This window comes from Chenopodium quinoa, unplaced genomic scaffold, assembly GCF_001683475.1.
Source record: "Chenopodium quinoa cultivar QQ74 unplaced genomic scaffold, ASM168347v1, whole genome shotgun sequence".
In the NCBI taxonomy this organism is placed as follows: Eukaryota; Viridiplantae; Streptophyta; class Magnoliopsida; order Caryophyllales; family Amaranthaceae; genus Chenopodium; species Chenopodium quinoa.
The window spans coordinates 2420797-2435265 of NW_018742914.1; the positions used below are offsets into that span (position 1 = coordinate 2420797).

At 35.0% G+C, this 14469-nt stretch overlaps 1 protein-coding gene across 1 annotated transcript; it reads right to left on the minus strand.

Moving 5' to 3' along the window:
* Window positions 1-493: 493 nt before the first annotated feature.
* Window positions 494-5182, minus strand: LOC110727858 (alkylated DNA repair protein alkB homolog 8). The gene is made up of 4 exons (XM_021907437.1): window positions 4930-5182; window positions 2753-2784; window positions 1492-1689; window positions 494-918 (listed from the first exon to the last, which is right to left on the minus strand). The coding sequence occupies exons 1-4, from the start codon at window positions 5180-5182 to the stop codon at window positions 622-624; spliced, it is 780 nt and encodes a 259-aa protein (XP_021763129.1). The 3' UTR covers window positions 494-621.
* Window positions 5183-14469: the final 9287 nt, after the last annotated feature.

A 14469-nucleotide genomic window follows, 5' to 3' on the forward strand; every position in this document is an offset into this window, starting at 1 on the left:
ATCTTTTCCTAAGAGTTAGCCTCCAATTATAGAGACACGAGTTTAATTAGTCGATTAGTAGTGAACAATGAAAATTAAAGTTTTATCTAGGCAAGTGAATAGATTGACCTTGAACAACTACTATTTATTACTATAAGCTCGTATTTTATCTTTGTTACCTTTTCTTAACAATGAAAATCTGTTCGGAAGAATTGAGTCAACTACTAGAAGTCTAGAACTGCTAGTTTTCAAGCCAATAACAAATGAATAATAGATTTGTTCCTTACTCCCTCCATCCCTAAATTACATTCATCTTTCTAGCATTTATTCCTCGCATAATTGAGAGAAAGAGGAATGTAATTTAAGGACGGATGGAGTATTTAATTGATAAAGAAATTGAATAAAAATTAGAATCTGAACTCAAGAACAAATGAGGGTTTTATTCTACAAAAATTCAGATCTTTCAAAAAAAAAAAAAAAAAAAAAAAAAAAAAAAAAAAAAAAAAAAAGGGTGTCAATATAAGGTCAAAATTTAGTCTGAATTGAAGTTTCACATATCTGTGATTTATACGCTCATTATCAACCCTCTGAATCAAAGTTTCACATTAATCAGTGAGTTATATGTTCATTACCATATCTGAATTATTCAGAAAAACAGAGCTTCCTTAGAGTTATGGAAGTCCTCCTTTTCTGATCTATTTCTTGTCCTTGCCAAACCTGAAATTCCGGTTTGCGATTTATCTCATGCTTCCAATGATAGCGAGCATCCCCCCACATGATAACTAAAGACCCCGGGGTTAGGTATACAGGGATTTTCGTAGCTAATGGAACTTCTCCATTCCCTTCTTCTGGTGAAAAGTGCATGACACAGGAAGACTCCAAAGAGACTATAGCTATCCCGTCTTCAAATCGCATCAGATCAACATGAGCACAGATACCCTGCATGATTCTTAGCATATATTAGACTTTTATACATCAAGAGAATGTTTCAAAGTATGTGCCCATGCTTTCACAGCTACAAACTTCGTAAATTCTGTAAAAACTAATAGCATGATGTTATGATGTGAGTAATGTCATCATTAAATTGTCAATTTGTGCAATTCATTTGATGTGGACTAGAAGTATGCAAGAATTTGAACTTATCTTGCTAATAACGTTCTTTATCTAGTCAATAAAACAGGATTTAAATGAAGCAGGATTTGATAAAACCAGATTATCATCAATATTGCACCATTACCTATCAACTTCAATTCCCTTCAAAGGAGGGATCAAGATATCTCAAAGAATTGTCAAATTCCATCATAAGGTGACAAAACTGGGACTGATCACAAGCAAACTAATCAGATAAATCCTGGCACTAAACCATAATAACATGGCCATGTGAATATGAAAGTTAGGACCAACAAGCATATGAATGATACGAGTGACTCAGTTCACAAAATTACTTTTCATATGGATAAAAGAGGCTTGTTAGTAATCAATAATCAATAAAGCAACGTAACCAAATCGCACCTCACCTGGCTGGTATACATTTACAATAAGTTGATCAAAAAATGGATCTCTAGACAGCAACTGAGAAGGCAATACATAGGCTTCACTATCAAGATTCAGATTTTCACTATTTGCTTCCATATCACCAAAACAGACCGCTTCATGTATTAGATCAGAAAGATCAAGTGCCCAAAAAGGAAGGTCCCCAAATCTCATTGCCTGCACTGAGAAAGTTACGTTAAATTTTCATCAGTGATTGAGCAGATATATGGGAAATAAATATGAAGCAAGAAAAAAGGCATTTAACAAATAAGACAGAAACACATCACATCCCACTCCTTCCCTTCAGACCATTACAGACATAATATTCTGACTGAAACAGACATTCAAAATTTTCAGAGATCATCATGCTTTCCTAAGACAGTTGATTTCAATATTTCATAGCTTTTACGCTATTACACATCAAAATTTTACAGTACACTTCTTTGCTTTCAGTGTTCAGATAATTTTTACCAAATAGATTGGGCAACTAACAATGAAGATTCAATTCATTCCTATTCTTTTCTTGGACCTCATACAATTTGACAACAACGATAACAGCAAAAGAAAACACTCAAGAAATCTACTTGCTCAAGTAGACTATTTGTCTAATACTCAGAAGTCACAGTCAGTAGATTCCCCCAAACATCAACACAATTCACAAGAAAAATAGTTAACAAAATGAAGCTTTAGAGAGAAAAAAAAAAAAAAAAAAAAAAAAAAGAGAGAGAGAGAGAGAGAGAGAGAGGTAAAAAAAGATCCAGGGAGGATAGGCTGAAGGTTCAAGAAAAGATTTGCTTTGAAGAGCCAGCTTTCTCTTCTACGGTTCTACCAGGATCCAGCCTCGTAGGTAGAAAAGTATTGCCATACATTTCTATTAAAATAAAGCATTTAGAAAAAGAAAAAACTACCAACAGTAAACATCATGGAAGTTGTATGATTTTGGTCTGAAATAGAAGATGGATAAATTTGAATAGAGACATACTTCCTCCATTCCATTTAGTTGACAAATTTCTTTAGGCACGTTTGCCAATGTGTTATTTCAAAAATTAATATCTTCAATCATCAATAAGAAAAAATAAGTTTTAACTTGAAAAAAATACAATGACATGAATCTAACAAGACCAAACATAAGTCAAAATGAATTATGTTAATAGTGCCCAAAGTCAAAATGTGTCAACTAAAACAAACGAAGGAGGTATATCTTTTTCAATAGTACACAACTAAACTTATGGATCGGTACCTGGTTGTGACCAGCTTCAGTGAGCCACCCTTCTGCAAACAATTTTATGCTTTAGCAAACATGAAATCAACTGTAACTATATGAAATTAATTACAACAAAGAGTTATATACTAATCCACCAAACACAATGCATTAGCTATGGCTGAAGGAAAGGCAAGTTAAGGGCCTAAAACATACAATCATGGCAGTAAAAAACTCAAATCTTAATCATGGAATTTATTTCGTCAAAAGAACAGAGCAAATGAAAATTTATAACCGAGTAATTGCTTCTTAATTATAATGTCTCATAAATAATTAGAGCCAACAGATAACTAATGAAATAGACGAAAATATAATGACGAACGAGCTCCACTAATACTTGTTTGAAATGGGTTCGGGACAGACGCTGCATAAATTTGAGCTATAGTAATTGCTTCTTAATTATTGTTTTATAAATAACTAGAGCCAACAAATAACTAATGAAGTAAACGAAAAGTTAAATGACCAACAAGCTCCACATAGACTAAGTTGGAATGGGTTCTGTACAGACACTACTTAAATTTGAGCTATGCTCTTTTGATTTAACATTCAGCTAGGTATGAATAATTTCAGTTTGTAGTGAATTTAAATGGTCAGAAAAAAAATAGAAAAAAAATAATTCAAACAGTAATAATGTTCATACTAATTATCAAGTCAATTCAATTTGCATCGAGTCAGTTTCAATCGATGTTAAAATTTTGGTCATCTTGTTCACATACAGTTCAGCTTAATTCAGAGAAGGTAATCAGGTACAAGAACAAGACGTTCAACTCAGCTTTGCCAAGCAGAAACACAAAGTGGCTTACTAGAGTTCTCAGAAACAAAGTATCAAACTGTTTTTCTAGTTTGTACATTATGCTTATTCCCCCTTTTGAACTTCAATTTAAATGATACTGTATCACTTTTTCCCTCTTCACTGTTAATTGTTATGCTACTTGAACTTGGAGACAGGATTCTACAATAAAACTTCAGGAATATAAGAATTTGGCATAGAAAACAAAAAACAATCAAAGAGAACTTCAAGCACTAGACAATGGGCTTGTTTGGTACTCCATCCATCCCTTATAGTTTGCCCAATATTTCATTAAAGGTATCCCCTAAGAGATTGCTCCATTTCTGTTTTACATTAAAGGGAACACAACTTTAATCTCACGTAAAATACAATTGACTCCACCACTTTTGTCTCTTTTTAATTGCACTCACCCAAAAATTAACAAAGAAGAAAATAGCTACGGAGCAAAGCAGACAAAAAATTGGGGACGGAGGAATAATAGACTTTTTGTCATTTTTTTTATTTTTTATGTGGTGAAATAATCAAAAGGTATGTTTGATAATTAGTTTCTTAGTTGGGTTTTGCTTTATAATCAAATTGAAAGGCTGATTGGGGCTCTAATTGATCATAGGTAGGATATTATGCACATTATCAACAACTAATTTTACCAATCAGATTTGTGAAAAAACAACCAATACATACAATAGACTTAAACAACAAACACTAACACTAACACCAACTCGTCAAACAAGCCAAGTGAACTAGCCAGCAGCACACATAGATCAACTACTCATAGCTATTAAGAACTAGCCAGCAATGCTCAATAACACATCCTATATCCCTATCTCAATATTAAAGGTTTGTAATCCCATACGAAATCATTTTTTCTTAACAGAAAGCCATTTCTTTGAAGAGAAACTGGTACCCGTATGTTCACAATCAATTCGATCCATTGAATTTCACAAACCCAACAATGTTCTATAAAACTTTCATCACCAATGTAGGAATCAACAATTAGACAAAATATCAAACTACCCAATCCTTTCCTTCATATCGAAAATTGAAATCCACAAAGTTGATTCTATCATTGCAAACTTAACCAACAACAATCACAAACACAGGATAGATATAGCTTCCTTCCAACTAAAAGGGTACCAAAAAGACACCCATAAAACTCACATTTGTTCTCTCACAAACCTATAATGTTCTGTAGAATTCCCATCACCATTGAAGGAACCTTAAGCTCTACAACATCAAGATATAATCTCAAACTACCCAATTCATTCTAAATTTTGGCAATTCGAAACCTAATAATCTAAATTCAACAACAAAATCAATAATATAATCAAAATTAAGCTAAAAAAACGAAAGTTTGAGAAGAAATTACCAGTATGAATGGAAGAAAGAAGAGAAGATTGTTGTTGAGAAGAAAGAAAATCTCTGCAAAACCATAAACCCTTGATTGGAGCAATGCGTTCCCAAATAAAACTAGGGTTTGTTATTGATTGTGAGAGAAGAAGAGCGTGTTCGTCAGTGTCAGAATCTGAAGATGATGATCCTCCAAACACTTGTTTAAGCAGATTTTTCTGATTGTCTTCCTCCATTGCAACGCCGTGCACTGGTTTGACACCCGTGCGCATCAATTTGTTGCTCAAAAATGGTTTTGTCTTAAAAGGACCAATTGACCAGATTGGTAAATAAAAAAGATCTTTAGTTACAATTTGGTAAAAAAACTTACTCCGGCGACAATTTGGTAAAAAAAACTAACCTTAAGCGACAATTTGGTAAATAAAATAATATCAGGCGACAATTAACCCAAAAAATACAAAAATTTCCGATAAATTACTCGCGAATGCTTAATATAGTTCATTTTTCTTGTTATTTTACCAACCTTTTTTACGGAAATAACAATTTGAAGAAAAAAAACGTTAAGTATCAATTTTCACTTAAGTTTCATACCCCTTATTAACGAAATTTTTTTCAAAAGGGGTTGGAAATAAAAGGGATGACATGTAACTTCAAAATTTTAAATGGAAAAAATAAATTTAAGAACACAAAAACAAATTAAAATAGGATTTTTAAAGAGTTTGTCGGGAAAAAATAGATTTTTTGGTCTAAATGTCGCCGGAGTTTATTATTTTTACCAAATTGTCGCATTTTGTTAGCTTTTTTTTTACCAAACTGTCGCCGGAGTAAGTTTTTTTACCAAATTGTCGCTAAAGGTCTTTTTTATTTACCAATCTGGTCAATTGGTGAAAATTTCATTACACGCGCAATCTTTTTGATTTTTTGGACTGACACTTTTCCACTTTTGGTAAAACAAGAGAGAGAAAGCTCGAGCATTAAAGAGAAAGTGCGAGCACCAGAGAGAAAGTTCGAACAAGAGAGAAACTTCGATCAAAGAGAGACAAAGTGCGAGCAAAGAGTTGAGCATTCACCTCTTCTTGGTCAAGGTAAGTCTCAATTGAATTCTAAACTCCATTTTCGTATATTTGTGTGTTAATTTTAGTGATTAGTTGTATATTTTGTTTGATTAATTCTAAATTTAGAAGCCTTTGATTAATTTAGAAGCACTTGTGTTTGTAATGGACTACAATTGCTCCATCTGACTTCTTAATTGTGGTAGATCAATTCTAGGGTTATAGTTGAAGACCATTAGTTCAATTTAGGGTTTGTCAAATTGGGATTTGGCTGATTTAGGGTTGTTGAAATTCTAGGGTTATAGTAAAAGACCATTAGATTAATTCTAGGGTTATAGTTGAAGACCTTAGAAGGACCATTAGCTTAGTTTAATGAGTTCAATTTAGGGTTGTTGTTGCATTAGCTCAGTTTAGTTAAATTTAGGTCTTTGGTTGAAGTACATACACCATTAGCTCATTAGTTCAATTTAGGGATTTTAAGGTTGTCGTTTAATTGGCATGTAGGATTTGAACAAATTATGTGTCTTTTGTGGGGCTAGCAATTCAATTAGTGATACTAGGCATAATGAAATCATAAATATATGTGATCAAAACATACATACTTTTCTGAAAGGGAAAGGGGATGCATAAACAATTGATTCACCTAATTATAAGAAAAAAGGGGATACTTTTAAACTTGTTGATCAACAAGTAGCTACTAAACCAAACAAAAAGGCCGGAGGAACAACACCATTAGAAAGAACAGCATCATAAGACATTCGATTAGCATAAGTGATCAAGTAGAAGTACTTAATATCAAATGTGATTGAAATAACAAGCACATTCAATACAAACATGTTTTGTGTAATTGAAATAACAAGCATGTTGACCACAATTCAAAATTCAATACATATATGTTTTATGTAATTGAAATAATAAGCACATAGATACGTTTAACAGGTTGTTGATGCTTTGTTTGGGCATTCACCATTATTGCTACACTATATGCAAAATTGCAACACCTAGTGCCATCAAAGCTACTAACATAGTTGCAAAACAAATAAGTTCAGATTATCAAAGACAATAAGTTGTAAACCAAACCAAATCCAAAGTATTGGAAACGTTCTCTTGTTAAAATTAAACTTGCTACGTTGTATGACATCAAGCCCAAACTTGTTACGATCTTTTACAGATTTGGAGGTTGATTATATTATTCTTGTTATGTGCAGGTTTGCTTTGTGTTGAATTATTGTACACTGACAAAGAGCATGGGAAAGAAAGTCACTTGTAGAGGTAGATGGGGGGTAAGTTCTTGTTAAATTCTGTTAAATTATATGTTTACTCATATTTTGACTAATATATGAATTAATTGGTTGGAAAATGTGCACTGTACTTGCAAAGGAACTTAAGGCAGGTGATGGCTGTTCAACAAGTTAATACAACAAAGAAAGCTAAAATAGAAGAACCTCAATGCAACCAATGTTGTAAAGCTTAACATGATTAAAGCGATGATGAGCTGGAAAGCAGTTACTCTAGTTCAGATTATGCACCATTGTTGCTACACTATATGCAAAATTGCAACACCTAGTGCCATCAAAGCTACTAACATAGTTGCAAAACAAATAAGTTCAGATTATCAAATACAATAAGTTGTAAACCAAACCAAACCCAAACACATAACTAATAACTAGTCACATGAACTATTCCAAAAACCAAACCCAAACAATTAAGTTTAGATTTTCATGGTTCATACTAGAAACAATTGAAATTATGATATTATTACAAACCCTAGAAATTATTGACATAATATTATATAGTAACCCTAGCAAAAACACTAATTAATTATATAGTACCTGAAATTGATGATTTTTGTTGAGTTTAGAAAACAATTACCGAAAATCTAATTCAGAAAACCTAGAAATTCAGTATAATACATTAATAAATTAATCCTTAAATTAAAAAAAGACTAATTAAACAACAAAAAGACCATAAAAAATTAAAGTGTGTGCTTACCAGATTTGGTTTGTCGTTTTCGAGTTTCCCAAATTCGACTAATTTAGTTGAGATTTGGTTTGTCGTTCTTCATTGGTGTTTGTTCTTGAAGTTTTGGCTGAAACAATGAACTTTAGCTTTCTCTTTCTTCCTTTTTTTCAATTTTAGGGAACCACTGACATCAGCAACAATCAGTTGCATTTTGACGAAAAATTTCCCCCAAAAAAACACCCCGTTCCCGTTTTTGCAACTAAACGGGAGTTTTGTTGAGTTCATTCATTCTAGAGATATCTCATTCCTCCTTCTCTGTCGATTCCTCTATCTCTCTCTCTCTTTCTCTCTCTTTCTCTATCTCCTTTGATTATGGTTTTCACCTTTATCCCTTATTTCATTCTCTGTTTTCTCACTACTACTTTCACAATGGGTACCCCAAATGACAAAATTTCGGATCTTAATTGCTATGAATCGTTGGGTTCAAGTGGATCTAAGAGGAAATTTGAAAGAACCACCTACAAAGCGCATCGAGGAACGGGTATGATTAAACTCGTTCGTCGTGCTTCTATCATTGCCAGAAGGAGGATTCGAGGTGCAAAGCTTGCCGAATATGTGAGTGATGAGGGAGAGGAAGCCTGTTGAGGTGGTCCCTGAGGTTAAGGACGTTGAAGAACCACCCACTGATGCAACTATGGTGGTGACTGATGACTTGGGTCCTGAACCATTGGCTGTGGTGGGTCCTGCTGGGGCTATTGCATCTCGTGACGCTGTTGTTGAGGTTTCTGCCGCTGGATTAGAGACAGGGGAGTCCCAATAGATCTAGAGGCTACTGAAGTGGGTCAGCCACCTGAGTCAACTGAGGTAGACGATGATCCTTCATTCGGCTTCAAACACGTCTGATCTGGCCTTCCAGATGGGATGTCACATCGTGAGGTCATTAAAGCTTATATCCTGATCTACTACCCTCAGTTCAACCCTCCTCCTAACTGAATGGGCAGCGTACATTCTAAAACCCTAAAATTTTTTGATTATCTGTCAAACGCGTATTTTCTTGCCATAATTGTAGGGTACACTCTGGTTTGTTGGAATATGTTGGATGTGTTTACTTGGAAATTTGATTTTGTTCGTTGTGAATGTTAAATTGATGTTTACTTTGATTTTCTTCTTCTGTCGTGTTGGAATTCTGTTACTGTTGGGTTTTGTTGGTTGAATTGTTATTCAGTTGGATGTTAATGGTTGAATGGTGTTGGAATTTTTGTTTAGTTGGATTATGTTGGTTCAATGGTGTTGGAATGTTGTGATTTTTGGATTTTGTTGGTTGTATGTTGTTGGAATTGAAATTTTGTTGGATTAGGTTGGTTGTCTGGAGATGGATGGATGTTATTATTGGATTTTGATGGTTTAATACTGATTTGGATGTTATTTTGTGGTCGTATGTTGTTGGAACTCTATTTTTGTGTGATGTTGTTGGTTATAATTCTTATTTGTTGAACTGTGCTTTGTATGCTGTCAGTTGTTTGTTGTTGGAGACATCCCTGAAGAGTCCCTGCTGAGGCAGCATGCAATGTTGTTGCTGTTGTGAAACTGATTTTCTTTTCCATTTGAGTCCCTTGGTAATGAGTATGTATGATATGTATTTGATGTAATGAGTCCCCTATTCCTTAGTTGCATCTTTGTGTTTAATTTCCATATGATGATCGATAGGACTCATCTGATAGCTACTTGGGAGGTCTGGATGCTCCTGAAACCTCTGTTTGTAGTTTCTGTTGAGGAACCAACACTTACTAAAGTTTTGACTGAAAAAATACCCTGTCTGATGGAATATATATCGTTCAAAAGTATTTTTCATCTCATAATGTCCAAATGAGTTTCACAAATTAAAACAACTATGCTTGACTTAATACATGACTGCCTAAAAGTGTATGCAAAATATTTACCAAAAGTACACATAACCAAGACATAATCTAAATCAAAAAGTTTGTAGAGTAGTGTAGACACCCAAGTGTGTATCCCCAAAACCAAACCCAGTGATAAATACCTTTCACGTCATATGATTATCGAACAAAGTGAAAGTGTGAAAAGTCTTGTGATGTGGTTGTTTTAAAAATATCTCTCTTTTTGTTTTTGAAAATATTTGTTCTTACACTCTATTTATGAAAATAGCTAGTATAATTTAGTTTGGTCCATGATAAGGGTCCAATAATAGTGTAGTTGGATTGGGTTTGAAAAGAGCTTTCCAACGATATATTATAAGACCAATTCCGATGAATAATGAGGAAGTTATGGATTAAATTAAATTTGGCCCAAAATTATTTTATGTGTGTGTAGGGAATATTTCAAGCCATCCCATACTTGAGCCCCAATGTGATCATACACTTAAGAATGGTGGCGTCCAAAGGGAAGGAAGCTTGAGCAAAAGAGTCGCCAACAAGTTTAGGAACTTGTAAACCTTTCACAGGGTGAAGGGTACACCCCTTAACGATCCAAGAGATCAGATCGTCAACTCCAATAGGTCTGGAACCATGACTGGTGTTCGGGGATGAGGGTACAAATCCAATCTAAAAGAGAAAGAACTCACCTTATAAAATAGGCCTCTACTTTATTCTACTCGTATTCATGTGCGAGACTAACATGCAATCATTTGGTTAACCCTAAACCTGTTTAATCTATGTTGGTTGAATATTAATGCACAAAACAAAACTATTATTGGCGATCACTTGAATTATAATCATATTAACCCTAAACAAGATTATTAATTATCTTATTAAGCGTGATTACAAGTACAAATTGCCTTTAAACATGCATAAAAGGTGTGATCAAGGAATAATAATAAGGGGCCGTTTGGTTGGGGGTATTCAGGAAAGGGAATGGGAATCAACTGGTCCGATTCCCTTAGTTGATGTTTGTTTAGCACTTTCTTTCATTCCCTTTACCCCTCCATTCCCCAAATTCCTTCTAAGTCCATTCCCCACCCCCCTAGGTATTTCCATTCCATTCCCTAGCCACCCCAACACCACCACATCACCACCTTTACACCTACCAACACCACCGAAAACCAGCCCACCTACATACCTGACCACCGCCGACCCTACCCCGACAACCTCTGCCCCACCCCCGATCCTCGCCGCCCTCCCCTCCCCCGCAAAAACAACCACAACCCCCGCAAAAACAACCACCACCACCCACCCAGCCCTCCCTATCGCCGTTAAACCGCCGCCTAGCCCTCCCAAAGCCCTGCCCCGCCCCTTCCCATCGCTGCCCTTCCCCTCTCCCCACAAATCTGCCCCTCCCCGCCCCTCGCAAATGAATTTATTTGAAATGATTTACAGTTTGTTTGATATTTGAAAGTTGATTTAGGATGTTTAGCGTACGAAATTTTTTTAAATCTGAGGTATTTGGTTGTATTAATATGTTGTGTTTTGATGATTGAAGTTTTGATTGAGTTTGTCTATATCTAATTATGTTGGTATAGAGTTGAGTATTTCTGGGCAGCGACGGGAATACTGGGATCCATTCGTGGCTAGGCTCCATTCGTGGCTAGGGGTGGTTATTGGGCGGGTCAGTACGGGTCGGTGCGGGTCATTAACGGGTCGGGTCAGTTGCGGGTCATAATGAATATTTAGCGGGTCAGGGTCCGGTCAGGGCCAATGCGGGTCAGGGTCGGGATAAAAATGAAACGGGCCAATAACGGGCCTTTACCCACATACTTCTATTTAACTACTCATGTAAACTGGAAACAAAAATACTCCCTTGAACATAAATACTCGTTGAAAATTAATACATTTAAGTGGAAAACATAATACTCAATATCAAAATTGGAAAAATTTTTAAGTCCACAAAGTTCAGAATACATTTTGAGCAACCAACTAGAACATGTCCTGTCTTGCAATGTCATGAAAATATTTGAAAAAATTAGGCTTCAAAGCCATATCAGAGACTTGGTGTCAGCAAATATTTGGAAACATCAGGCTTCAAAGCCATATTAGAATATCAGGCTTCACGGATATTCGAGAACCTCACGAGCAAAAGCAAACACCTTCTCATCTCTCTTGATTATACCTTCGGGACTGATTCGGAAACAAGAGATGGATGCCACAAGTATGGTTACTTAATGAAACATCACTACAATGATGATACAGAAAATTACTTTATGAATACAGCGCAGGAAGAGAATCAGTAAAAATTCAGAAAATAGAACTCCAAAAGTCCAGACACTGAACACAATCAAAACACAATAATGATCCACATGTATCTTCCAGGAACTCCAAAAATTAGTTTCCAGAAACTCCACAAATTAGTTTCCAGACCCTGATGCAGAACATAATGCAGAACATAATGCAGAATAAATTAAGAATAAATTGAGAATTGTGATCAAAGCTTTGTAGAAATTACCTAGTAGAAAGGGTCTGCATCATCATCCTCTTCTTCTTCAATGATTTCATCTTCAAGCTCACTATCAACCTCTACTTGATTGCTTTCACGATGCCAATCTTGCATACATACTAAAGCTTGAATTGTTTTTGACTTTAATGAGCTTCGCGATGCCGAAACAGTCTTTCCTCCAATACTAAAAGCAGACTCCGAAGCTACAGTACTCACAGAAATAGTCAACAAATCCCGTGCCATTTTAGATACCACTGGATACCTTACAGAACTTTGATGCTAAAACTCCAAAATATCAAGTTGTGAATTTAGATCTAGAGGATCATCATCAAGATACATCTCAAGTTGAGATTTTCCTACCTGAGACCTTGTACTAGTACCAACAAAATGGTCATAATCATCAAAGTAGTTTCTAGCTCCGGAAGTACTAGGAGGAGGAGGAGTAACTACAATAGGTGAAGTACTAGCATATTGCAACTTATAATCCTCAAACATTGACTTCATAGTTCCCAACACCAAGTTAATTTGTCTTGAGGCCTCTACACTTCCATATAACTTACTAAAACAATATTCCACAAATTTCACTTTGTACCTCGGATAAAAAATGGCAGCACATGACAAGTATAAATTGTAATCCGACCAATACTTGTCAAACTTTTCAAGCATTGGTTTCACCATTTCCTGTAAATAATCATAAGGACCTTTCTCCGCCTCAAGCAAATGGCGATGCACCATCCATGCACCTTTAAAATACACATTAGAAGTAGGATAATTCACCGCCGAAAACATACAAGTAACCTCATAAAACAACTCTAAAAAATTATGAATCACGCTTACTTTTTCCCACTCATGCTCTAAAGGAATATATGATTGAAATGAAGCATGACTAGATCTCAAGTGAAGAAAAACATCTTTGAAGTAAAGAGAAGTGCCAAGCATTTTATACGTGGAATTCCAACGAACAAGCATATCAAGGTTCAATTTCCTTTTTACATCAAGGTGAAATATCTTCTTCGCACAATCATAGAATTCTTCACTTCTATGAGAAGATTTGATTATCAACTTTATTAATGAACGAATTTTATCCAAAATTCCACTAATACAAGTCAATCCTTTTTGCACAATAAGATTAATTATATGGGCACAACATCGCACATGAAACAATGTCTCACCACAACTTAACCCTCCTCTAGGAACAAGACGTCTCTTCAAACAAGTTATCATTGCATCATTATAAGTTGCATTATCAACGATAATAGAGAGTATCCTATCATCTAATTTCCATTGACAAAGAAACATAAAAATCTCATTAGCAATACTTACCCCATCATATGGAGGAGCCAAGGCCCTAAACCTAAGAATTTTTTTACGGAGTTTCCAAGAATCATCTGAGAAGTGACACAAATGAAATGTTGTCTAGTATGATTTGATTTCCAATTATCGGTTGTTAAACAAATTCTACCCGAAACATTAGACAACAAATCTTTCAATTTATCCCTCTCCAATACATAAGCTTTCAATAAATATCTCTTTGTAGTTGCACGGCTAAATGGTATAAATTTAGGGTTAGCTCTTTTCATCATTTTCCTAAATCCTTGCTCTTCAACTATAGTGAATGAATGACCTCCCTCAACAATAAAATTAAGAATCTCTTTTCGAAGTTCATTCATGTCAAAAACAAAATTTTCTTCATCACTATCTTCAAATGTGAGTCCTTGAGGCCTATTTGCACACCTCTCTAAATGACGCTTCAAATGAGATGTACCACTATCACGATGTGCAGATAAAATAGAATTACAATGTACACATGTAGCAATTCTCTCACCTTGAACATTCTTTCCTTCAATAAGCTCTCTCCAAACTTTAGACCTCTTCTTTCTCTTTCGTTGCGGAGTGATGTATTCATTATATCCATCATCATGTGCCGTAGAAGTAGTAGTAGTAGTATCGTCGTCCATATTAAGGAACACACTGCACAATTGCAAGCTTAAACAGATTACCAACAATTAATGGGATTTAATTAACAATTGCAAAAACTCATGAATAAATTAAACCTATAATGTTTCCAATGCCACCACATTAATAACAAAAAACAAAACCAAAACATAAGACCCACAAGCAGAATCCTTAATGGTATTCCCATAGCATTAACATTCATC

Bases quoted from the DNA above. Each gene is read 5' to 3' on its own strand.
- LOC110727858 (XM_021907437.1), bottom strand. From the start codon at position 5,182: ATGCGCACGGGTGTCAAACCAGTGCACGGCGTTGCAATGGAGGAAGAC. The intron at 1,690-2,752 runs GTACCGATCCAT...TTCTCAGTGCAG, and splicing joins CTGAAGCTGGTCACAACCAG to GCAATGAGATTTGGGGACCT. The intron at 919-1,491 runs GTGCGATTTGGT...AGAATCATGCAG, and splicing joins ATGTATACCAGCCAGGTGAG to GGTATCTGTGCTCATGTTGA.